Here is a 27,349-nt window from a genome sequence, read left to right as displayed (position 1 = left end):
GACAGGAAGCGAGAAATCACCCCCTGGGGGAATGGCCACACTGCAATCCCTTCTCCTCCATTTTCTTCTCAGGATCTTGGGCACTCATGCATGCGTGCCTGGCGTGAGCCCAAGCCACTGGGTCTGGGACTTGAACTGCAGTCAACTACATGGGAGTCCAGTGACATAGCCATTATACCAACTGCTGGTCCTCTGATTTATATTTTTAAAAGGCATCTTGGGCCAGCAGGTGACATGATGGTTAAGGTGGCTAGATCCCACATGGCTATCTGCACAGTTCAAGTCCTGTATCCACTAGCTTGAAAATACAACAACAGAACACAAAGCACTGCCTGTATGTGTGTGCATGCCCCAAATCCGGAAAAGGAGGAATTGTCGCGTGATCATTTCCCACGGGAGATGCTTTCTCATTTTGCGCTCTCGCTGCCTCTGTCTCTCTATGGTGAGTGCTTGTGCCCTCTGATAAAAATGTTAAAAAAGACTTTTCTAGTGGCTGAGTGGAGAATGGATTCATTGGAGCAAGAGTGGCATCCGGGAGACCAGTTAGAATGCTTCTATGATGGTCGTCCAGGTAAAAGGTGGACCAGCCTAAGGATGACCACAGAGCAGACAGGGAGGAAGTGTTTGGGAGAGAGCTGAGTAAAAGAAGATGCAGAGATGGCTCTGGTTTTCGGATTAAGAAACAGATTCAGTGGCAGTGTCAATAGCTGAGCTGTGGGAGACTATAGGCATGGATGATGGGAGTAAGGGAAGTGCAGATTTGAGACTTCAGTTTCAGACTGCTTTTCAGATCTATTATGCGTTCAAGTGGAAAATGCCTATTAAACATAATAATTAGATGAGTATGTGGGACCAGCAGATGGCGTAATGGTTACGTTGCTGCACTCCCACGTGGTCGACTGCAGTTTGTGTCCCAGACCTGGTAGCTCAAAACTCACACCAGGCACATATGTGTGTGTGCCCCAAATCCCAAGGTGAGATTGTAGAAGAAAGGACTGCAGCGTCACCATTCCCCCAAGGGGTGATTTCTTGCTTTCTGTCTGTCTCTCTCTGCGGCAAGCATGCATGCCCTCTAGCAAAAATCTCTCTCTGGGGGAAAAAAAAAAAAAAGACACAAGTGTAGAATTCAGGGGAGATATGAGAGCTTGAGATACAAATTTGTGGAATATGTATACATATATTTTAAAATATATATAAATTTTAAGGCCATGAGGACAGATGAGACCACCTAGAAAGAACTCTTGGGATACTCCAGTGTTTATAAGCAGAGAAGAGAAGGAACAGTGAGCAAAGCACTTAGAGGCAGAACAAAGAGTGAAGGAGAGAAATCAGGAAAGTTGAATAATGGGAGTCAGTAGAGGAAACTGTTTCAAGGAAGAGGAGGACAATCATGTTAAACGTGGTTGAGATCTGGGGTAGTTAGGACTTTGCAGTTTCTGGCCAAGTGTTTCTCATTTCGTTTTAGTATCTGGAATACAGTTTCTCTTGATTTTGTTTTACATAGAAACCATGGGTATGAAATAGAATAGATTTTTTGGTTATAGGCTTCAGACCCCTTTTGGAAAGAATATAGAACTAAACCCAGCTACCTGGGTATTCCAGCTCCCTGTTCCCTGACGCTGCTGTGGATACTTGTAGTGGAGTGTTCTAAGAAAACCCCCACCCCTTGGGGCTTACATAAAAAGCTATTCTTTTCTCTTGCCTCAGCACTGCTGATTATTTGGGGCCACTCGCCCTCACGCAGTATCCCAGCATCACGCAGACTTTAGAACCAGCCGCCCCAGGGGAAAGAAAACTGTCAAGGCAGTGCTGAGCAGAAACTGTAAAAGCAGCACTGACGTGAATCTCTCTTGATGCTGAGTCGTCTTCAGCTGCATTCAGCTCTAGATCTTGTGAGAACAGCTCTACCGTCCGTTCCGTGACTGACTTCTCCTCTGGATTTTCTGCCTGGTACCATCTGAGTCATTTGGATCTAGGGACTTCCCATTCTACCTGGGAGGTACCCAAGGCCTGATCCTAAAGCCTGGTCTCTGTGTCTGGTCTCTGTATGTGATGGAATCCTGGCCCTCCTGACCCCCGACCCATTGCTCCTACCCGCTCCCGAGCCCTCTGCCTTTTACCCACTGCTGGACTCCCCACACTGGCTTGCTTCTTTAGATGCCCTCTTCTTTCTGATTGCTAGACTTTCTCTTTTCCTGGACCTGGTGGCTTAAAAAAAGATGTCAGGCCTGTGTGTGTGTGTGTGTGTGCGCGCGTGCGCGCGCACATCCAAAATCCCAAAAGGAGAAATGGAGAAGGGATTGTGATGTGACCATCCTTTATGGGGAGTGCTTTCTTACTTTCCCTTTCTGTCTCTGCAGTGAGCACACATACCCTCTAGTAAATAAAATTAAATGAACTAATTTTCAAAAAGGAAGAAATCTACAGATATTCCATGAAGTATAGCCTCTGCCTTTGAGGGCATGTTTTAAATATAATCATCACAGATGCTCTTTCTAGTCTGTGAATTCAGCTAATGGCATCAAAAGTGGCTCCTCTTTGATGTGACCCAGGTACTCTGTTTCACTGGACTCTGGTGGTAACAAAACATTGCTATTAAAATATTCCAGTCGGGACCAACAGATGGCATAATGGTTATGGCACTGGACTCCCATAATTCACCATGGTTTGAGTCCTGGACCCGGTGGCTTAAACTCACACTGGGCACGTCTGTGTGTGCATGCCCCAAATCCTGAGAGCAGAATAGAGGAGAAGGGATTGTGATGTGGCCATCCCCCTGGGGGTAATTTCTCACTTTCTGTCTGTCTCTGTCTCTCTCTCTCTAGCGAGTGCATGAACCCTACAGCAAAAATCTCTCTCTCTCTCAAAAAATAATTCAGTTGTAAGACTCCAGCTAAAATATTGAAGACTCCAGTTCTTAGCATAAAGATTGACAGACAAGAAGGTCTATGCTAGTGCCCTGCAATTACTCCTTTCTGCTTAATCTTGTTTAATTGAAGCATATGAATATTTTTCCCCACAGAAGGGGCATATTGAAAATATTTAAATTTTTCCAGTCGTGCTGTGATCTTCACAGATGATTGGAACATTGCTCAGGCACAAACCATCTCATCCCACCACCCCCACAATTTGTCAGCTGTTTAACCTAGCATAGTTTATTTTTCATGACCAGTAGAAATGACCGTGCTAAAATGTTTTATGAGGGAGTAAAAATAAAATAGAATTATGGTTCTGATTTTTAAAATACTCTCCTTTTCTTTCCTATTAATCAGTCTGCAATGTATAAATGTATCTTAACCTTTGTTTCAACTATGTTATTTTTAACATTGGGAAAACAGGAAAGACATTTAAAACTAGAAGTCTTATTTTGTAAAACTGAAAGCATGCCATGAGCTTCAGTAGAACAGGCTATCCTGCCACAAAGTGGAATCTCAGGGATGCTTTAGCATTTGTCAGGGTTTCGATGCTCCTATACACGTGGCCTTCGTCCTTTATAGAGGCGAATAGCCAAGAAATGTAATACACCATCTATTCAGATCGATCCCCAGCTGAAGCCTGGAGACCACGTCATGTGCCCAACTACCAAGCATTTAGAAAGAAAGGAACGCTGAGACCATGTCCAAAGAGCTCGTGCCACTGAAAATTGCACTTTTCCATGAGAAATAAAATGCCTTGAAACCATGGGCTGAGATTGTGTGGGCTCTCAGACATATTTGTTTGTCACAGTGAAAAAACGTCTGAGAAGGTCACATTTATAACCCTGTGGTCCTTGGGCTGGCAGGATCTGACCTGGCTGACTGTACAGTTTCAGTCTCAAGCTGCTGGGTGGGTGTATGTGCACGCGCAAAACCTCAAGGGAAAGGAGGGACGGAGAAGGGGTTGTGGCATGGCCGTTACTCGTGGGGCTGCTTTCTCACTTTCTCTTTGTCTCTCTGTCTCTTTCCCGTGATCAGAGCTCGTTCTATAGAGTGTGGCCTCTATGCTAGAATTTCCTTTATTCCCAGACTCACACAGACACTCTTTTTCAGAGGTGAGTATAGTAAGTGATGCGTTGGTCTCGTGATGGTCCTTTCTAAGGTTTTCATCTGTAGTTGTTCTTTTTTTTTGAACAATAGAGAGGTAAATATGTCATCTTTTTTTATTTTTAAGAGAAATTTTTGCAATAGGGTGTGTGCACTTGCCGGAGAGACAGAGAGACACAGAGAGATAGCGAGAAATCACACCCCAGGGGGGGTGATCTTTTAACTCTACATTGCTGATAAGGATTTACTTAGGAATTGTGTGATATCAGCTGATTGACCAGAGTAACAGTGACTTTGGTCAATTGCACAAAACCATCCTGGCCACCTCTACCGCTCATCTGTTTATGGTCTGCTGGCTAGGTGGGAGGTGTCCCATCAGGAATGGTTCATCTTGTAGTGGGGCTCACTTTATTGGCAATGCATCCCAGTAGCTACGAATCATAGTTATGGTTTACACGTTTTTATGTTAAGAAAGTGGGATGTGTGTCTGACAAGTGTCATCGTACTGTTAGTGACAAGGGGGCACAGATTTGTGAATCTCTGTGTCTTGGTGGAGGATTGACTACAGGGAGCTCCTGTCTGCCAACTCAGGTCATTGCCTGAATTTTCCATTCTAGAAGATGAATTCTTTCCCAGGAGGCCCTGTAGAAGAAATGCCTGTGGTCCCTGTCCCATCAGTTTCCTTGATAATACCAGACAAGTCTGAATCCTCATGGTGGGCACAGACCAGACTCAAGTTGACATCTCTGCAGTGGGTACTCTTAGGTCACTCATTTAGGATCACTCCATGGCTTTGTGTGTATGTTGGGGTGTGTGTGTGTGTGTGTGTGTATAAGTGTGTTGGGGTGTGCGTGTGATATATTTTATGGCAGAAAGTAATATTAAGTCATCAGAAAAGTCATGACATATTTTCCTATGTTTTTCTGTGCAAAAATGAGTCATGACTTTTCAAACGACCGAATAGTATTTATATAGTTTAGTGAGAATATATACAGCAGTGTTTTATAAAATGACTTTGGACAAATATGATATTGATGCCTCCCCATTCTCATTTGATGAACTGTACATGCTCCTGCCACCATCTTCTGCCTTTTGTATCAGCCACAGCCAGGGTTCTGTTTCCTTCCTGGTGTTGTAGATACGGTGGTGTGTTCTCCCCACCCCCAGCCTCTCATCCCCTCTTCCCTGAGAGTTTTCACTTAATACGAAATTGTTCCCATCAGCCAATATGAACATCCTATTTAATTTTTCTATCGTTACAATCCCCACCCCCTTGCCACTCATATCACTCTCCAGCTTTCCTCTCACTTCTCTCCTTTAAAACAAAAACTCCTTATGAGAGTCATTGATAGTCTGTCTCTACTTTCTCTCTTGAACCTGCTCCAGTAAAGCTTTGACCCGCCTTCTCCACTGTTACAGCACTTGTCAGCCTCCTGAAGGACCCTGGAGTTGCCAGATTCTGTGATCAAGCATTAGTTTTCATTTTCCCTAACATGTTGGCAGTATCTGATGGAGTAAAAGGTGTTCCTCCTTCATGAAAAACCCTCTTACCTTTGGACTACCTTCTCAGGCTCCATCTCCTGGACCCTGCACACTGGAAAACCCACCCCGTACTCTGATCTCTAACTTCCTCTCTCACAATGTGCCTGAATTTAATGAATCCCCAAGTAAATCTCTATAGCTTAGACTTCTCTGGGGATAGAAGACTCATGAATCCAACCCCAAAGACATTTTTTATATGTGCTAATTATAAAAAGCAGCTGCCCCTTTTCTCTAGCACTTGACTGCCATCTTCTGGAAACTCTTCAGAGTAAACAGACTCCCAGCAGGTGCTGTGAATGGGAATGCCTCTTCCACAGTGATGTAGTCCTCAACTCTTGACAGCAGTTCCAGTGCACCACTGGGGTGGGTGTGTGTTCTAGGCCTCTTAAGCTTAATAGGTTCCCAATCAAACTCCTGATTTCCAACCCCATCCCATCCCATCCCATCTTGTTTCCTTCTGTCTTTTTTTCTCAGAATTCTTTGGTTGTCGAGCTTAAACTACTTGAAGTTAACCTTGATGTTTCTTTTCCTCACACTCCAGCTTCAATCCATCAGCAAATACTATTGATTTTTTTCCCCAAATATATTATCATTTTGACCAAGCTTGGTCGTGCCGTTGGTAGCAATCCGAATGGTGGTGCTGGAAGCCACATGGCTGAGCCACATGGCTGACCCACGTGCTCAGATCCCTGGGTCGGCTTGAAAATTCTTGTCACATGTGTGTGCCCCAAATCCCGACACACTGAAGAGCTGGGGAAAGGTGATTGGGGTGTGATGAGACCTTGTCAAGGGAGCTTCCCTCTCTCTCTCTCTGTCTCTCTCTCTCTCGCATGCGTGTCTACACTTTCCATCATGAATAAAATAAACTAAAAAATCCTTCAGAAATATATTAGAATCTAACCACTTTTCACTAATCCAGTCTTGCCACTCTGGTCTAAACTCTGTTACAATTTCTCACCTGGGTTATTCTAACCACAAACTTCTCTCTAGCTTGCCATTGCTGGTCTTCAACACAGCAGCCAGGTATTTGTTTCAAGCATGGGTCGCATCATGTTGTCCCTCTTCCCCCAAAAACTCTTCAAAAGGTCTACAACTCACTCAAAGTAAAAATCAAAATCAGCAACCTTAAAGGAGCTCACAGGTATCCAAAATTCAGGTGTGTACCACAGCTCTAGCTGCGAGAGAGGACCTACTGCCAACCGCTCCATGCTCTAGCCTCCTCCGCCTAGCCGCTCTTCTGACACGCTGCGCATGCGCCTGTTCACATCCTACCCGGTTGTACGTTCGGTGCGGTTTCTTCTCTCCCTTTCTTGAGTCTTTGCTCAAATGTCACTTTATCATATCAGAGAAGCCGCCTTCAAACACACCAAATAACAAGGCAGTTCCCTGCCCCCCAGAGCATTTAATATCTCCTTACAGTTTAATTTTCTCCAGAGCATCTGACACACACACACACACACACACACACACACACACACACTGCTTACTCTCACACATTCTTAGAATATAAGCTTTGTGAGGTTGGGAATTTATTTCCCCCCCTCTGCTATACTTCAATTTTAGCATCAGTGTAGGACCAGTAGCAAGAGATCAATAACTATTAGTAGAATAATAAACAAATGAGGACATTCCTAAATCTCTTTTGTGGCAACCCCCATTTTAAAAAGACTCAAAGATACGAGATGATCTTGTACAATTATAATCTGTCAATTCCAAGACACAATCATTTTCCAGTGCCCAGGGACTAATTTAAATATAATTTGAAAATGGTTTCTACAACCTTCTGGAAGGGCCTTAGTGCCTACAAAGAAAGCAAATAGGTGCCATCTAGTGGCAAGAAAAAGAAATGAACATTTGTGCTACTTGAGTATATTTAACTTATTAGTAACAATCTAAACTGAAGTCCCTGGGGCCAGTGGGTGGCATGGTGGTTAGGCTGCTGGAACTCCCATATGCCTATGGTTTGAGACCTGGACCTGGAGGCTTGCAGTCTATGCATGTCCAGAATCCCAGGAGAATGGAGGAGAAGGTGTTACAGCCTGGCCAGCATCCCGGGGAGTAATTTCTTGCTTTTTGTCTGTCTTTCCAGTGAATGCACGTACCCTATAACTCTAAGCCCTCCCATCCCCCAAGATAAAAAACCTATAGTTCCTGATCCAGAAGCTTCTGCTTCAGCCTTCCACAGGCACAACCACCATGCCCAACCTGTTTGGGTTGGGCCTGAAATAGAATCTGGGTCTCCCGTGTGGCCTTAGCCACTATGCCATGATGCCCTCCAGGTTGTGCCTCTGTGGCTGGGCCTCTGACTCGCTTTTCACTTAGCAATGTCCCCCCCCCTCCCTAGAATCTGACTTCTTTCGATCCTCTTTGCTTTTCTTATTGTTTTGTCCCTCTCTTACATTTAAACTGGTCTCATAGTACTGTCCTAGGCCTGGGTGTATAATACAATGAAGTCTCTAGTTTCTGGGAATTTATATTCCAGTGAAAGTAGTATCTATGGTGGCGAAGTGGGAAAACACGCCAAATGATGCAGCAGTCTCTTCAGGCCAGATTTCTTTGCTTTCTTTCCCTTCCCTTTCTTTCTCCCTCTCTTCCTTTCTCTTTCTTTTTCTCTTTCTCTTTGTCTCTCCTCTACCTCTCTTATTTCCTCTCTTCCTTCTTTTGTTGTTCATAAAAACATCTTTTATTTTTTGAAAAAAGCTATGTTAACCATGGATTATTTTGTAAGCACACTGGCTGTTTGGTTTCAGGCTAACAAGCATGTGGAAAAATCAGGAATCCAGATCTAGACTGTGGAAATATTGGGTTGTCAGAAAAGTCATGATGTGTTTTTCTATACAAAAAGGCATCATGACTTTTTGGACAACCCAATACATCATGTCTTCAGTGTCATTAATATAAGTATATGGCTTTCATAACTCATATCATTATACTTACAGGGCTTTCAGCATTGCTTTAAAGAAATATTGTCTCTCTCTTCTTAAAGCTTATTTATTTCTTCCATAAGAGACAGTCATAGGAAGACAGGCACTCCCAATAGGGTGTGTACTCCCTGATCCATCCCCAGCTCACCAGGATCTTGGGTACACACGTGTGTGCCTGGCATGTATATGGAGACCTTGGACCATGAACTAAGGACCTTCCTATATGACTTCAGCATCATGGAGCATTGCATTATCTCTGTGTCTTTAGAGCAGATTTCTGAAGTCTGTTTAGCCGTTGTTCTGTACGGTTCTAGCACCAGAGGAATGAGCTTGCAGAAGAGTTAGCTTGCTGTTTTACAAAACATGGCTCATATCACTTATATGAAGAAATTAAGAAAAATAGTCATGTCCCTGCAAATTGATGGGGGAGACAGAGCTCGAGTATGTCTGTCAGTCTCATATTTGAAAAGTTAGATCATATCAGTTATTTGGTAAATTAAACCATTTAATTAGTCCACTTACAGAGTTTGTGATCTTTTTAGTCCCAAGTAGCTGGGATGAGGCTGGAAAATCTTTGTCTGCCCCCAGAATCTTTTCCTGCTCTAGTCTGTTCCCACCAATGATTAGACAAGTAAGAGACAGTGGTGAGACAGACCCAAGAAGGAGAAGAATCCTGGGTGCTGAAACTCAGAATAGTTCCTGGCCATTTCCCATAGAAGACAACTTAATCCGAATAGCTCTGGAGGCCAAAAGTTAGACCATGGAATATGACAAGAAAGCAGATTTCATACTAGTATAAAGAAACATTTTCTAAGAAGCATTTTTTTCCCCCCAAATGTCAAAGCCTTGGTTCTTCTCAGTGCATAGGTCCAAGCAGAAGCTGGATGAAAAAGTAAAGAGATTTATTGATGCTATTAAGATCCTCTGATTCTCTGAAAGGCTTTTCTATATTTTTGTGCGTGTGAAAATCTTCCCTGCTATTTAATTCTCTGTTCATATCCCACTTCCTTTTTTAGAACTGCAGCTTGAAGCCTCCTCTGCTATTAATATTTCCATCTTTTCTATCATTTTAAGTATGGATCAGTGCTTTAGCTCTTGCTATGTTAACTTTTCTTTTTTCCCTTTGTGATATGTTTTTTAGTTCCTTATTGATGCTAAACTACTTGAAGTCAGGGGACAACATCTTATCTGTCTCCCCACTGGCCTTGCCATTTAATCTTCATGGATTGAGATGGAGTGTTTGTGGTGGGGCATTGTAGACAGGCTACCACTAATTGCCTTGACTGGCATCTAAGCCCAAGATAGTTAGCCTTAGTCTAAGTTTGGTGGAGCAGCTCTTCAGTCAGATATCAGAGAAAGTGAAATTTTGGTTAATATTTCCTCCCTGTTAAGATTGCAATCAATTTTTAGAGTCAATAGCACTGGCTTCTGCTTTGAGGGGTGGTGGTTTCAATATGCCTGATATCTCTGGAAGTAGACAGAGAAATAGTATAACATTTCATAGGAGGCTACTGAAATTTTTAAAAAGACTGATTTTTTTTGTCATTCATGTACTTTAAATATTAAATATTTTATAATTTTCTTCTCCTTGCTTTTTTTTTTTTTTTTTGAGAGAAATATTTTTGCTGTGAGGCATGTGCACTTGCCAGAGAGACAGAAAGTGAGAAATCATCTCTCGGGGGTATAGCCACACTGCAATCCCTTCATCCCTTCTCTGTTCTCCTCTCGCGATTGTGGGCACACACACACGTGTGCCTGGAATGAGTTTTAAGTCACCGGGTCTGGGACTGGAACGATGGTAGACTATGTGGGAGTCTAGAGACGCAACGATTACATCATCTGCTGGCCCCACTACTGATTTTTTAAAGATTACAAATAAATATTTTCTTTGGTGTAACACTTTTTTTTTCCTTGAGAAAAATGTCTTCAATTACACAAGTTGATGTGATACTCAGAATTATAAAATTTTAAGCTAACACATTCCATATTATATCTTTTTAAACAATCAAGCAGATTTTGTTTCTAAATATCTTTCCATCAGAAGATAAATGAAACTTGAAAAAGTTCATGGAAAAATGGAATTAAAAATCTGAGTTTATATTGGTGCAAAAATGATTTGACATTTACAGTTTTTCATAATATATATTTTCTATAAACATTTTGAAGACCTCTGGTATTTATATCTTAACATTTTATCTTAATAAAACATTGATATTAAAAAGGGAATCCTAGCAGGATTGAGAGGTAGACTTCACATGTACTCTTGATCTAGTTTCTTTGACAATCAGGTTTGTTTTTATCGCTTGTACAGTCAGAATTCTCTCTTTCTCTCTCTCTCTCTTTCTCTCTCTCTCTCTTTTTTTTTTTTTTTTTTTTTTTGAGAAGTTTTTGCTATAGAGTACATGTGCTCGTCAGAAAGACAAAGAGAGACAGAAAACAAGAAATCACCCCCCAGGAAGGATGGCTATGCCACAATCCCTGCTCCTCCATTCTTCTGTTGGGCTCTTGGGTACATACACATGCATGCACACACACCTGGCGTGAGTTTAAGCCACTGGGTTGGGACTCGAACCATGGTCAACTACATGGAAGTCCAGCAACATAGCCATTATGCCAACTGCTGGTTCCAAAATTCTCTTTAAATTATTTAATAGGCTATGTGGGCTGGGGGCTTTTTATAGTACTTAATTGCCTATGTGAACATTGGCAAATATAGTATCCATAGCATTTGCCTAATATTTTCAAACATCATCTATGACTTCTAGTAATTGCTGTGTTCTCATTATGCTGGGTGAGGAGACAACATTGGCTACTTTGACTTAAAGAAACATTATTCCTTATGATTGTGTCAAAAACACATGAATTTAGATTGTGCTAATTTGTCTTTTATAGAATATGGTGAATTTCTGCATTGCAAAGGAAAAAAATTTACAGATTTTGATGAAATTCGCCATGAGATTGAAGCAGAAACAGATCGAGTGACTGGAGTGAATAAAGGCATTTCCTCCATACCCATTAACTTACGAGTCTATTCCCCACATGGTAAGTACAATAATAGAATTCCAAATTCTTCTATTTTTGTTTACTCCATTAATTAACGTATGTTATTTGTACAGGAGATAATGTTTCGATATTGCCATGAATGGTATGGTTCAAAAAGCTCATAGGATATTTGTGGGAGTGGCAAAAGGAGATGACTTTAAAAATAAAAATGGAGTTATCTAAAAATTTCTTTTATTTTTATTATAAACCTTTATGATCTGAAAGAGGTATGCCCCAAAGTTTATATCTTTCATATCTTCAGTTTATGCAGAAATCTTAGCAGTACACAGTGCTATGATCGAGCCTTTCTCTATTGGGTTTTCTTGTGGCCTTACATATTCCTGTTTATTTCCTTCCTGAAAAAATTCGCTGTGATTCCCACCCCTCTGGATTATCAGCAGATTGCTGTAAATTAGATAACCAAGTCATAACATGTGACGGGCAACAGCCTTTTTTCTGACTAAGTTTTATTTTTTTAATTAAAAAAAATTTTTTTTAAAGTTTTTGTCTTAGTGTGCATGTGCTTGCTGGGGGGAAAGGAAGACAGAGACTATGAGAGGGAAAGTGAGAAGTCACACCCCCACCCCCATGAGGGGATGGCCACACCACAGTCACTTCTCTTCCATTCTCCTCCTGAGATCTTGGGCATGCATGCACATGCCCCTGGTGTGAGTTTCAAGTCTCTGGGTTTGGGACTCAAACTGTGGTTGGCCATGTGTGAATCCAGTGACGTAACCACTACCCCATCTGCTAGTCTCCTGACTAAATTTTTAGTGGGGCAGTTTTTCATTTCTAATCCTTTGTCCAACTCTGTTGCCTTTAAAACAGAGCCCAAATGACATGAATCTAGCTGACTTCGTAGGAAGGCTTGGTGCCAATACTGCTATATACAGAGAAGATGGTAGTCAGTGGGGCTGGTGTCATGTTGTCAATGACTGTGTGTGAGACCACTCAGTAAACTTGGGGCACCAGGAATGGCTAACAGCGTTCCAGTAGGCTACCCCTCTGTAAATAACATGTGCCACTTTGAAAGGCAGGGCAAACCTTACTCTGAGACTTTTCATGCCATTTGAAGGCAGCGTTCAAGACTGGCAGACAACATATGCATTTATTATTCTGTGTTTTAGTTATAACTTCCTAGTTATGAATCTGATAGTTTTCTGAGCAAGCTGTTAGGCATGCATTTCATTGCCTTTGAAATTATGCTAAGATGATCATTTGGCATCACACGATCATACCATAAAAATAAAGCTAGCAACCCCATTTTGTACTTTTCCCTTTTATTCCAAACACTCGGAGTTGTTCAGTCATACAAGACATAAAGCAGAGCTAAATGACAGGTGATTTTGCGTTGTTGATGTCTTCTGGCATTTAAGGTGTAAATAGGAGTCTTTTATTCTTTCCACACAGTGTTAAATCTAACCCTTATTGACCTACCTGGGATAACCAAGGTGCCCGTGGGCGACCAGCCGCCAGACATTGAGTATCAGATCAGAGAGATGATCATGCAGTTCATCACAAGGGAGAACTGCCTGATTTTGGCTGTGACCCCAGCTAACACTGATCTCGCAAACTCAGATGCACTGAAGTTGGCTAAAGAAGTCGATCCTCAGGGTGAGTATGTGACCCTTAAGGGGAGAGAGAATTAGTTTAAAATCTTAAGCATTTGGGTATATTTAAAGGTAACACAGATGCTTGGGATTTTATTTCAGTATGAATAAAATAAACCATTATTTTTGTTGTTTCAAGCTTTTGTATTTAAAATGGCAAAGGAAAAGAATAGCTAGGCAATATAGTAAAAAACACATGTAAATAAATGTAAAATTAACTGAGATCTAAGAAAACAGTCATTTCTGAGCCTCATGGGCTTCTTATTTTGAAAAAATCAGTAAAACAAACTTCTCATATAGCAGAATCCAGTCTACTTGGTTACTATGAGTTACCTGAATATATTCCCAGGAAAATAGCTTTCTGTTTTTTGTTCTGTTTCTTTAAAATAGGAGGCTCTTGGGGCCAACAATTGGCATAGTGGTTGTGTTGCTGGACTCCCACATGACTGACTGTAGTTTGAATCTTGCACCGAGCAGCTTGAAATTCACACTGTGTTCATGTGCTTGTGTCCCCAAAATCCCAGAAGGAGAATGAAAGAGAAGGGATTGTGGTGTGGCCATCCCCTTAGGGGAGTGATTTCTCACTTTCCCTCTCACTGTCTTTCTCTCTTTTTCTCTGGTGAGCACATGCTCCCTAAGGCAAAAACCTCTCATAAAAACAAAACAGAACAAAAAACAAAATAAAACTCTTTTCATATGTGTAAAATATTTAGATTATAATAATCTGAGATAAATATCATAAAAATAGGAATTGATCTGTTTTTGGCATTTTAGAATCCAGAAAATTCCTTCCTTTATGGTGGTTTTACTTTTTTCCTTCTCTGGGTCGAGTAATAACTGGTCCTTAGAGAGACCCTAGGGATGAGGCTCGATGTGAATCTATGAAGTGATTATGGACTGGCTGTCACCGATGTGTCCTGTCACTATGGTGCAATGCATTGTCTGCAATTCTAGATTGTATTATTTTCTTAATAATCAGTCACTCCCAGATTTCTGATTTCTTGATCTGAAAATCTTATTAACATCTATAACTCCTGAATTAATCCTAGCTTTAAAAAAAAAACTCTTCTGTCATCCATTTCTTTGTTTCCTTGTGTTACTTTTTGTAAGATTTACTTAATTTTACCAAGTGCTCTTCTACTTCCGATGTCATTTTAAAACCTCTAACAGCATTTTTTTTACATTGTGAATGTCATTTTTTAAAAATCTTAGTTTTGCTATAGGATATGTGCACTTAGCAGATAGAGAGAGGGAATGTGAGAAATCACCCCCACCTCCATCCCTGGAGGCAGGTGGATGGCCATGCTGCAATCCCTTTTCCTCCAATCTCCTCTCAGGATTTTGGGCATACACACACTCATTTGCACCTAGCATGATTTTCAAGCCACTGGGTCTGGAACTCAAACTGTGCTCCCAGCCATGTGGGATCTAGCTCCTTAACCTCCACGTGAGTGCTATTTTTATTTTTTTTTTAAAACATCATCTTGTTTTTGGTTTCACAAGTACAATATCTTTTCTAAGAGCTATATGAGAGCTCTTATATGCTTTGCTTTTGTGATCTACATAGTCTCTAAGTCTATTTTATTCTTGTTCTTTTGGTCTGTCTTTGGCATTAGAAACCTTTTCAAATGCTTGATGACTTTTGCTACTTGTTCATATTAAAATAGAACACTAAAAATGGATAGATGTGTATGAATGAGATTGATTGACTAAGGGATTTTGCATTGGGTAATTGGGCTGAGACCTGGCCATTTCGTTAGGAGACATCCTCAGCTGTTAGATTCTATGCATGTTTTTTTCTTGAGCTGATCTGGTGTAAGCCTCATTTCCGGTGTTATTGGAGTCAAGAGAAAGAATGGAGCTGGTTGAGGATCTAGAGTGGGGGCAGGGTTCTTACTATGTAGTATATACATTTTAAATTAATCCCTCTGCTGTCATAATGGCATTCTTAAGGATCTCCTGGAGTTCAAAGTCATTCTGGTTCAAACTTTTCTGAAAATGAATTTCCTGTACTCTGATAAAATAAATGAAAAAGGGTAGCTGTGTGGTTGTGAAAGATGGGGGTAAGGTTTTGGCCATCTACCAGTGTCTATCTAGGCTGTCAACCAGTTCTGGTTTAGTTCCTCCTGCCCCTTCACCTTGTATGCTCCAATTCTGGAGCCTTTCCAGAGTTCCTCAGTAGTAATTGATTTACTTCTTGGTTTCCTTCAACATCTGTGACTAAGACTTGGAACAAGGCAGATGGAGGCTACAGATGACTAGGTGAGGGTCATCACCAACACACTCTCTCCAGAATCAGTGACTTGAAGAAACTAGATTATACATTGGGATTGGAATCTGGTTATAAAAATGATGGTAAACCACTGCTGTCTTCACAGCCTTCTTATCCCAGGAGGCTGAACCATGGTTTTCTGATTGGGCAGATATAGGCCTTCCATCAGTAAATTATTTTGGATGCAGCATAGGTACATTCTTAAAAAAAATCCACACATGATTCAGCTGAAGCTTCATGGAGAAGTAAAAACGATATCACTCACTTCCTAATCCCCTTTTTGTTCTACTGTGTTTCTTCTTCCTTGAAATTGTTTTTCTCAAATAGATTCTCCTCATAGGTGGCAAGATGGTGGCAATTGTAACACAGTATGTTGCTCCTGCTTCACATTATTGCCACTTCAAATTTAGTATAAGAAAAGCCAGTGGAGGGACCAGCAATTGGCAGAATGGCTATGTTCTTGGATTCCCATGTAGTCGACAGCGATTCAAGTCCTGGACCCAGTAGCTTAAACTCACACCAGGTTCATGTGTGTGTGTGCCCAGGATCCCAAGAGGAGAATGGAGGAGAAGGGATTGCAGAGTGGTCATCCCCCCCTGGGAAGTGATTTCTCACTTTCTATCTCTCTGTCTCTCTCTGTCTTTCTGGTGAGCATACTTGCCCTATAGCAAAAACCTCTCAAAAAAAAAAAAAAAAAGGCCAGTCGAGAATATTTTATTCACATAGGGTATGACTTTTTAAGAAATAAAATCTAAACTAAATATTGCCAAGCCGTTGTATTCTGTAGAGTATCAGAATTCATTATCATTTTTTTCTTTGTTTTATTCATGGTAGAGTGTGTGTGTGTGAGAGAGAGAGAGAGACTAATCTGATCCTTGATATGTCTGCTAATGCCATGATCTCCTTCCTCTAGCCATCAGGATCTTGGGCATGCATAGAGTGTTTTAGGTTAGCTGGGGTGGGGACACAAACCATAGTAAGCCATATGGCTTCCAAGCACTCCAGTCCAGTACACTATAGACTGTGCCAATAGACTGAACCTTCAGTTCTTTTTTTTTTCTTTAAGGAAGAATTATTTATTTTATTTTATTTATTATTATTATTTTAAAATTTTCTGTAGGGCACATGCACTCACCAGAGAAGAGAGAGAAAAAGTGACAGACAGACAGACAGGAAAAAGTAAGAAAGCAAGTCACCAGGTGTGAGGCTCAAACCACAGTCGGCCACGTGGGAGTCCAGCACCTTAACCACCTCACCACCTGCTGGCCCCACAATTCATCCTTAAGATTGATTAAATGTATGTTATGTTTTACTTCTCTTATATAGATAGGGAACATTAATGAACAATGACTATATCTCATTCTTCAGGCTCTTCAAAAGATTCATCTGTAGCTTAAAGTAATACTTCTCTTATGATGGCAGATTATTAGATGAAAGCCATTAATGTTGGTGGAGGGAGACATTAGTTTATCAGAAGTATATCCATCTCCATCATTTCAGTGTGGTATTTACAGTGTGATGTTGCAGCGTGAATGAAATATAGCATTAACTTTTAGTCATTGGTGTATAATTACAAATCTGTGTCTAGAAAATTAAATGAGAACCTTCTGTTATTGTTGCAATTATAGAGCCCTGGCTTGTTTGTGAATTTGTTTTTGCTAGGTGACACTTAGAAATTGCCATGTGAACGTTTACAAATTTACCCAAAATGAATGAACCTCATTTATTGAGAATTATTAAGTTGTTTCTCTATCATAGATAAACCTTACTTACCACTTAAAAATATCTTGTATATGGTTTTCATACTTTGAAACTTTGGTACACTACTTAGGTATAAACAGAAAATATTTAATTCTACTCCGTGTTACCTCCTTTTCTAATGACTCCTGGATGGTGATTGGTAAGGATGAATCCACTGTCTAAAGGTTCTTATTAAGTATGGTTCTCAGATTAATTACTAAAAATTCTTTGCTAGTCTCAGAGGTTATTTATTTATTTTTATTTATTTTTTTATCCCAGTTTCAATTCTTAAACTCCAGAGCATTATCACACTTAAAAACCCTGGGAATTATCTGAAGAGTTTAGATTGTGACCAGGTCTCCTCCAGAGATCTACTCTGATGCACTGCTCTCCTGAGGCTTAAGCTGGTCCTGGAAATCAGTGTGGTTCTAAAGAAAGAGGGTGAATTATTGCCCAAATTAATAGGGTTCACATTGTGTGTCATCATTAGTGGTAGAAAAAAAGAAAAAAGAAAAAGAAAGAAAGGAATTGTAGACTCAAATCAGAACCCAGTGAACTTCAGGTTAGAATATGGTATATGATATATCAATATTTAGGGAAGACAGATAGGTATCTTCATGTATTTCTTTATATCAAAAATAGTGGGTTTTTGTTTGTTTGTTTGTTTTAAGATTTTAGCCATAGGAGGAGTGCACTCACCAGAAAAAGACAAAAGACAGTGAGAGGGAAAGTGATAAAATCACCCCACTGAATTTTTGACTTGTTAATTTTCATTTCCAGAATTTCTATTTTTTGTTTTTGTTTTTAAGCTGTTTTGCCATAGGGCCTGTGTGCTCACTGAAGAGAAAGACAGACAGAAGGAAAGTGAGAAGTCACCCCCCATTGGGGATGGCCACACTACAATCCTTTCTCCTTTCTTTTCCTTTTGGGATTTTGGACATGCATGCACACATGTCCAGTGTGATTTTCAAGTCACCGAGTCTGGTACTCAAACCACAGTCAGCCATGTAGGAGTTCAGTGCTTTAACTATCATACCACCTGCTGGCCCCTCTATTTGATTCCTTTTAAAAAATAATCCGGGGACCAGCAGTTGGCATAATGGCTCTGTCAATGGACTCCCATGTAGTCGATCGCCGTTCGAGTCTCAGACCCTATGGCTTAAATTCATGCTGGGTGCTTGTGCGTGCATGCTCAGGATCCCAAGAGGAGAATGGAGGAGAAGGGATTGCGGCATGGCCATCCCCCCTGGAGGGGGGGCGATTTCTCACTTTCTGTCTCTCTGTCTCTCTCTGTCTTTCTGGCGAGTGCATGCATCCCATAGCAAAAACCTCTCAAAAAAAATATATATATATAAGTTTTGGGGACCAGCAGGTGGCATGGTGGTTAAGGCACTAGACACTCCCACATAACCGACCATGGTTCCAATTCTGGACCTGGTGGCTTGCTTTCTCACTTTCTCTCTTTCTCTTTCTGTCTCTTTATATCTCTCTGGTCAAATTAAAATAAATGAATGAATAAATAAAATTAAATCTTCTGAAAAAAGAAAATAGTTAAAAAAAATAATCTGTTTCTGGCTCCCTTCACACAGCACCTAACTGTTGTGCTATGGGGTTGACCCTACTTGGTGTTTATTTTACTCGTTTTTTGAAATTATTTTCTTAGTAGTTGCCCTAGAATTACAATTAATATCTTACTACTCATAACAATCTAGTTTGAAACAGTACCAACTTAATTTCAGTAGTACACAAAATTTTGCTCCTATGTGGTTTTACTTTTTCCTCATTTTTCTATGTATTATTATCATTCAAATACTATCTTTATACATTACATTCCCATCAAAAAAGATAGGTAATTATTGGTTTATGTGATTATCTTTTAAATAGGAAAAGAAAAAGTTACATTTAAGTAAAATATACTTATATTGTCTATTATACTTATGTAATTACCTTATTAATGGTCTTTATTTTTATGTGTAGAGTCCAGTTTCTATCTAGCATTCTTTCATTTCTGTCTGAAGGACTCCCTTAGTATTTTTTGTAGGACAAGACTGCTAGTAAGGAATTATCTCCATTTTTGTTTATCTGTAAATGTCTCAATTCTTCTTTAATTTAAAAATTTTCTTTCATTACTTGTGTATGTTATCCCATTGTCTGACATTCATGGCCAAAATTCAACTGTTTAATTCATTGAGGATTTTTGAACATGATGAATCTTTTCTCTCTTGTTTCTTCAAGAGTTTCTCTTTCTGTTTTGACAGTTTAATTATAATGTGGGTAGATGTAGATATTATTGAACTTATTCCACTTTGAGCTTGTTAAACTTCTTGGATAGGTAGATTGATACTTTTCATCAAATTTGGGAAAGTTTAAGCCATTATTTCTTTTTTCTCCCTTTAACAGCTTCTATGATTTTATACTGACATTTAATCATTATACAGCTCCATAATACATAATATATTTTTTCAAAGTATGCATGCAGTATGTGACTATCAAATCAAGGATATTGCCATTATATCATTTTCAATAGATAATTTTATATTCTTATGTCTTGTTAAGCATTTCTTCTCTTCACCTCTCCTACCCATCCACTCCTGTAATTCCTGGTATCTACACTTATTCTCCCTACTATTGTATCTTCAGATCTTTCAATTTCTGCCATCAAGTGCATATTGAGTGCATACTGAGTATATATTGAGCAGGGATATACAGTGTTTGTCTTTCACAGTTTAGCATTAAATCTTCTGTATTCATCCACTTTGAATCAAATGAGAGGGTTTCACTGTTCCTTAGGGCCAAATAGTATTCTATAGTGTGTATGTGCCAGTTTTTTAACCCAGCCATCAGTTCTTGGACACTGAGGTTGATTTTTCTCTCTGAGCAATTGTGACTAATTCAACCATTGTTTTTTCAACTATCCTTTCTATTCTTTTTCCTCCTTCCCTCCCTCCCTCCTTCCCTTTCTTCCTCCCTCTCTTCCTTCCTTCTTTCTTTCTTTCTTTCTTCCTTCCTTCCTTCCTTCCTTCCTTCCTTCCTTCCTTCCTTCCTTTCTTTCTTTCTGAGATTATTATATGCATGTTTTTTTTTAACTTGGTAATGTCCCACAGATCACCGAGTCTTTGTTTATTTTTCCTCATTTTTACTTTATTTGACTCAGACTGAGAGGAAGAAAAAGTCTCAGTTGACAATCTTCAAGACTGTTGACTCTTTTTTCTGTTCAGATCTCCTACTGAGTTTCTCCAATGAATTTTTAATTTAATTTTCATTTCCAGAGTTTCAATTTTTTTGTTTGTTTTTGTTATTAAGATGTTTTCCCATAGGGCATGTGTGCTCACTGGAGAAAAAGAGAGAGGGAAAGTGAGAAGTCACTCCCCCCCCCCCCCCCAGGCCACGGCACACCCCACAGACGATGGCCACACTACAGTCCTTTCTCCTCTCTTTTCTTCTTGAGATCTTGAGATTTTGGACATGCATGCACACACAACCCAGTGTAATTTTCAAGCTGCTGAGTCTGGTACCCAAAGTACAGTCAGCCATGTAGGAGTTCAGTGCCATAACTATCACTACATCTGCTGGCCCCTCTATTTGATTCTTTTAAAAAAACAATCTGTTTCTTTATTGATACTCTATATTTGGTGAAACATCATTTTCTTACTGTCCTTTAGTTCTTTAGATATTGTTTCCTTTAGTTCTTTTTTTTTTATAGGATTTCTTAAATTCTGTCTCAGTTTATTCTTCATGTATAAAAATGATATAGATTTTTGTATGTTGGTTTTATATCCTGCCATTTTACTATATTCATTTATCACTTGCAAGAGTTTTTTGTGGATTCTTTTGGATTTTCTATGTATAGCATCATATCATCTACGAATAGAGATGATTTCACTTCTTCCTATTTGGATGCCTTTTATTTGACTCTCTTGTCTAATTACATTGGCTAGACTTACAGTACTATGTTGAATAGAAGTAGAGAAAGTGGGCAGCCTGGTCTTGTACCAGTTTTTAGTGGAAAGGCTTTCAACTTTCCCCTGTTCAGTATGATTTTAGCTGCGTGTTTTTCATGGATGATTTATTGTGTTGAGGAATGTCTCTTCTGTGCCGATTTTGCTGAAAATCTTAATCATGAAGAGGTGTTATATTTTATCAAATGCCTTTTCTGTATCAACTGATATGTGGGTTTCTCTCTCTCTTTTTTTTTCTTTTTTTTTTTGGAGAGGTTTTTGCTATAGCTTGTGCTCACCAGAAAGACAATGAGAGACAGAGGGACAGAAAGCGAGGAATCATGCTCCAGGGGGGATGGCCATGCCACAATCCCTTCTCCTCCATTCTCCTCTTGGGATCTTGGGCACGCACGCACACGCACCCGGTATGAGTTTATGCTACCAGATCCGGGACTTGAGCTGTGGTTGACTACATGGGAGTCCAGCGACATAGCCATTATGCCAACTGCTGGTCCCGGTATATGGATTTTATCTTTCCCTTTGTTAATGTGATATATTACATTTATTGATTTGCGTATGTTGAACCACCCTCAAATCCCTGGAATAAAGCCTACTTGGTCATGGTGTATAATATTTTTTAATATGTTGTTGAATACTATTTCCTAGTATCTTGTTAAGAATTTTTGCATCTGTACTTATCAGGAATATGGGCCTGAAGTTTTCTTTTTGGTCACGTCCTTATCTTGTTTTGGAATTTAGCTGATGGAGACTTCATAGAATGAATTTAGGAGGGCTCTTCCCTTTTGAATTTTTAGAAATAGGTTAAGGAGAATTGGGGATAGTTCTTTAAAAGTTTTGTAGTATTTGGAAATAAAGTCATAGGGAGCTGGGCTCTTCCTTGTTAGGAGACTATTACTGATTCGATCTTATTGCTTGTTATGGATCTACTCAGACTTTCTATTTCTTACTGATTCAATCTTAGTAAGTTCTAAGTGTCCAGAAATGTGTTCATCTCATCTAGGTTTTCTTGTTTGTTGGCAGATAGTTGTTCATAGTACTCTCCGATTATATTTTTCATTTCCATTATGTCCATTGTAACACCACCTGCTTCCTTGCTGATTTGATTGATCTGGTTTCCTTTCTGTCCTTCTTGATTAATCTGGCTAATGGTGTGTCAATTTTGTTTATCTTCTCAAAGGGCCGGCTGTTTGGCGTGTGGCTGTGCAGGGGGTGGCGGGAGCCCCCCTGTTTCCTTTAGTTCTTTACACATTTTTAAATAGCTTATTTAAAGTTTTTGTCTTGTAATGTCATCTTTTTAATTTCTGGGCTTCTTCAGGGACAGTTTTTATATCAACTGCTCATTTTCTCATATATAGGCCATACTTTCTTTTCACATTTTGTAATTTTTGTTGAGAATGAGTTACTTTAGAAATACAATATGGTACAGGGAAGGAAACTGTTGATACTAGAGATAGTAAGGGAGGGGTAGTAGGGGTTGAGTAATAGGGGAGGTAGGGAGAAGGATAAGGACAAAACAATATGTTTAATTGACACAAAAATGAAAATTTGCTGATGTATATGGTAATGTCTTTTTTGTGACTGATAAACATTGTAATAGTGCTGGGAAAAACCATGTTTTATACTGTAAAGTTGTAAGTGATTAAATATAAATTTTGTCTATATATATAATAAAGAAATATATGTGTGTGTGTATATATGTGTGTATGTGTGTATTTCCAATACACAAAATGACAATACTGGAAATCAGATTTTCTCTCCCAAGGTTTTCATTGCTTTTTGTAGCTGTTACTGCTACAGGCTATTTATTTGCTTAGTAGTTTTTTTTGTTTTTTTTTTAATCAATTATTTTAAGTCTGTATTCTTTCTTGTGTGGCCTCTAAAGTCTTTGCTCATTTCTGTTTATTAGTCAGTTAATGATTGGACAAAAATTTCTTTAAATGGCCCGAGTCAGTAAATCTCCCAGAATTTGTCAAAGGGCTCAATGTGTACTTTGGGGCATTAAATACTCGTCAGTTTACAACTCTGCCTCAGTCTTTGGTTGGTTGTGCAGAGCCTCAAGGTTAGGCAGAGGTGAGGATTTAGGAGGCTCTCAGTTCTCTCCCAAACATGTGCAAAGTCCCAGCCATGTGTGCTGCTTTCTGTAGTCTCTATATGTACAAAATTTCCAAAAGCCCATATGGCTATCTCATTTTCTAGCTTTTCCTTACAAGTTTTTTGGTCACTACCCCTCAACTGTTATTGCTACAATGCTTAACAATTGCCACTGAATATTTTTGACCAATACTTCCCAGGAGAAAAGGTAGTTTGCACTGAGTGAGTTCTGAGTCAGGTCAAATAAAGAAAAGCCCTATGAATGGAGATTTTTTAAAGGGAAATTCCAGAGAGATGAAATATTACATTTTTCTGAACATGGCACTTTTGGCATACTCTAATCCCATTCTGTCCTGTCCAGTGGCTGATAGGCTGCTGGCTTTCATCATGTTTGGGGGAGTTTTTGGTTTTCATGACTACTATGGAGCTGAGGAGAAGGGCTTGGAATAGGGCAAGTTCGAACATCATACAGCTCAATGTTTTTTTCTGACATTCCAGTTTCTTTCTTTTCTTTTCTTTTTTTTTTTTAAAATAAATATCCTTTAAATTGTGTAAACTTCTTCTTAATTTCCAGAGTACTGACAAAGTTGATTTGTTAAATTATTTAAACTTCTGGTTAATTTCCAGAGTACTGACAAAGTTGATTTGGACAATTATTACCAGTACTCTTTTGTGTTACCTTAAATGGGGCCATTTAAGAGGTCCCTAGGTCATCATTCCCATGATGTCCTCCATTGTGATCTTCTCTAAGTGCAATAAGCAGGAACTTTTCATATCAAGTAACTTGAATTGTGACAGTGAGGTCAACCTGGTTGTGACATCTGTACCCTGTTAGCCTTCAGGATTAATTCGGCTGAGTATGCAAGTTCCCTGTTCTCACTACTGCCTATAAACTTTTCCTGGAGTTTTGCCCTTGGCTAAAAGGGATGACCTATTTAGATAATAGAGTACCATTTTTTAGTCAAGAGTATCTAAATTGGAATCTTATCCACCAGTGTTCGAAATTACATAGTTTTCGGAGCGCTGATCTATTTTAAGCAGTAGTAACTTTGTACTAAATTAAGTCTATTTGACATAGACAAGCCTTTTTCATCTATGCAGGGTTGAGTATATTTGAATATATCCTCAGGAAAGAAGTTCATGTTGATAAATGAATGATAAATTATTTGCATAATAATATTCAAAATAAAATTACTATAATGCTTGAATATATTTATGATGTATATTAAAATAAGTTTCATGATGAAATTATTCTCCCAGTACAGGCAGGATTTCACATATTGTTAACCAAAACTCAAGCTTATATGTTGCATCCTAAGTTAATGGGAATTTTCAGTAAAATCTCAAGGTGAATGGCTATGTTATTTAAAAGGTCAAACTTTTAAATGGCTGTCAGAATTATATAAGTTTTATATACGTTTTTCTTTTCCTCTAACTTTTCAGAGTGCTCTTACATACTCTGGCTTTCACTTCACTAGAATATGGTGAGGTTGGTTGGGATGATCCTCTCTTGGAAGGAGAAAGTTTATTCAGGGGCCTAACATACCTGCCCTCTCACAGGGTGTTTGCAGTAGTTCCTCCCTTCCTCATCTGGTGCTTTTTCCACTTCATCAGAACACTCCTCTCCTCCTTACCTTATTAAATGTTATAGATGACAGAACGCAGGCTTAGGAAGCAGATCTCTCACTTCCTGGTTGTATATTTTTGGGCAAGTTATTTAACTTCTTAAAAAATGTACTCCTTGGGAATCAGCAGTTAGTGTAATGGCTATGTCGCTGGACTCCCACGTAGTCGACCGCGGCTCGTGTCCCGGACCCGGTGGCTTAAAACTCACGCCGGGCGCGTGTGCGTGTGTGCCCAAGATCCCGAGAGGAGAATGGAGGAGAAGGGATTGCGGCGTGACCATCCCCCCTGGGGGGTGATTTCTCGCTTTCCTCTGTCTGTCTGGCGAGCGCAAGTGCCCTACAGTGAAAATCTCTCAAAAAAAAATGTACTCCTTTATCTCTAAAATAAAATGAAATTATGATACAGCTTAGTGCAAAAGATTGCTATGATAAAAAATACAAACGAAAAGATAATAATGAAAGATAACTCTAAGAGGCTAACAAAAGGCTTATAATTATTATCCTCTTGGAAAGATTCAAGGGAAACTCTATGAGGCTTTGTTAGTTTATTTATTGTATATAACTTGCAGTTTAATAAACTCTTTAAAACAACCATTAACATTCTATAGTCCAAACAACTGTCCATACCAATATCTATCAATGAGACTTGATGGCATTTAAATATAGAATTTCAATACAATTATTTTGACTACTTAGATAATGTGCCATAAGAATGGTTTCAGACTCACCTGTAAGCAGCTAAATTAACTGTCAGTGAAAGAAGGCATTGGGTGAATTGGGGCTGGAGAAGAGTGGAAAAAGGATTGCCCTTATTTTCCATTATGGGTTTCAGGAATTGGGATAATTCTTGCCCATAGATTCAGAATTAGGGTGAACTAGGATTCCTACCGCAGTCTCCTGCAGAAACAGTATTGATTATTTGAAGGAACTCTTCCTCCAGCTAGTGAGAATTTCTGCTCAGACACCTTAACTATCTAGTCACTCATTTGTTAATTCACTAATGTGTTGTTCAGCAGAATTTATGAGGCACCTGTTGAAATAGCAAAGAGCTCATGATCAGTGTGTAAATTCTGTGTGCTACCACCTAGTAGGACACCGAACCCAGGTAGGTACTCAGTCCATATTTTTGATTATTGCTTTGACTCTATACCATTAGCAATGACAACAAAAAAGCCCATTTGTTGACACGACTTCTAGTTTTCTTTTTCTTCTTTCCTTCTAGAAGGCATGTATGCTTGCCAGGAAGAGAGAGGGAGAGAGAGAAAGCACTTTCTTATAGATCATGGGGTCACACTGCACTTCTTTCTCTTCCATTTCTACAACTTGTCAGGATTTGGGGCACACATGCGCATGCGCCTGATGTGTTTTTCAAGCTGCTAGGCTATGATTCCAACTACATTAGGGCACACAGAATCTGGTTCCTTTACAAACCCCACTACAGGGTCTTCCTGGGATAGCGTCTTACGTGTGAGACTGCAGAGTCCCAGGGAAAGGTGTTACAGACAATCAGCCTTATAAAATCAGGTTATGAGATACTAATTATATTTCATATATACTATATTTCATTAATTCATATTACATGTTATATTCATGTATTATATTTCATTTTGGTGGGTGAGATGAGTTATGTAATGACACTGTGTGTCATATGTTACAATCCCATTTTCTGCCCATCAGGTGGTGGTGCCTGGTTTTATATAGGTGGAGCCAGCATAGAGAGGCCATACAACTTGTTCAACTATCAAATAGGTGATGAATATCACAAGCACAATATGGGACCAGCAGTTGGCATAATGACTATGTCGCTGAACTCCCATGTAGTCAACTGTGGTTTGAGTCCTGGACCTGGTGGCTTAAACTCACACTGGGCGCGTATGCGTGCGTCCTAAGATCCCGCGAGCAGAATGGAGGAGAAGGGATTGTGGCATGGCCATCCACCCTGGGGGGTGATTTCTTGCTTTCCGTCTCTCTGTCTCTCTCTGTCTTTCGGGCAAGTGCACTCGCCCTATAGCAGAAACCTCTCAAAAAAAAAATTACAATTATGAACCCTTATGGCTTAGAGGCCAGTGGTGCTAATTCTTTCCCAAATATCATCTCTTTCTCTCATGCCAATTGTGTGTTTTTTGTTTTATTTCTTTAGTTTGTTTTCTTTTTCCTTTTTTCTTTTTTGCCATAGGGAGTGTGAGCTTGCTGGAGAGAGGAAGGGGAGAGAGGACCCCCTTTCTTCCCCCCAAGGATGGCCATACCACAATCTCTTCTCCTCCATTCTCTAGGGATTTTGGACTGTAGGAGTGTTTTTCAAGCCACTGGGTCTGAGACTGGAACCTCAGAGTTTGTCATGTGAAATTCAGCACCTTAACCACCATACCACCTGCTGGTCCCCAACTGTGTACTTTTTTTTAACATAGTGATAAGCATGAACAAGTTAGAATTTTAAAAAATTATAGTGAAACCTGTATGATGAAGATATATGGTACTGTATGTGATGACATACTGTTAAAATTATATTGAATTAGGCTTTA

The 27,349-nt window shown here is 39.6% G+C and overlaps 1 protein-coding gene across 3 annotated transcripts in view; it reads left to right on the top strand.

The window, feature by feature from the left end:
• DNM3 (dynamin 3) overlaps positions 1-27,349 on the top strand; it is a 662,543-nt gene that overhangs the window by 165,149 nt on the left and 470,045 nt on the right. For all 3 annotated transcript variants that reach the window (XM_006142350.3, XM_027768010.1, XM_006142351.3), the window contains exons 3-4: positions 11,381-11,530; positions 12,941-13,144. In XM_006142350.3, coding sequence (XP_006142412.1) covers positions 11,381-11,530; positions 12,941-13,144 — 354 coding nt within the window. The remainder of the gene's footprint in view (positions 1-11,380; positions 11,531-12,940; positions 13,145-27,349) is intronic.

Source organism: Tupaia chinensis, unplaced genomic scaffold, assembly GCF_000334495.1.
Source record: "Tupaia chinensis unplaced genomic scaffold, TupChi_1.0 Scaffold000074_1, whole genome shotgun sequence".
NCBI lineage: Eukaryota > Metazoa > Chordata > Mammalia > Scandentia > Tupaiidae > Tupaia > Tupaia belangeri.
Note: the sequence above shows the minus strand (reverse complement) of the source record. Positions and strands in the feature narration are given on the sequence as shown.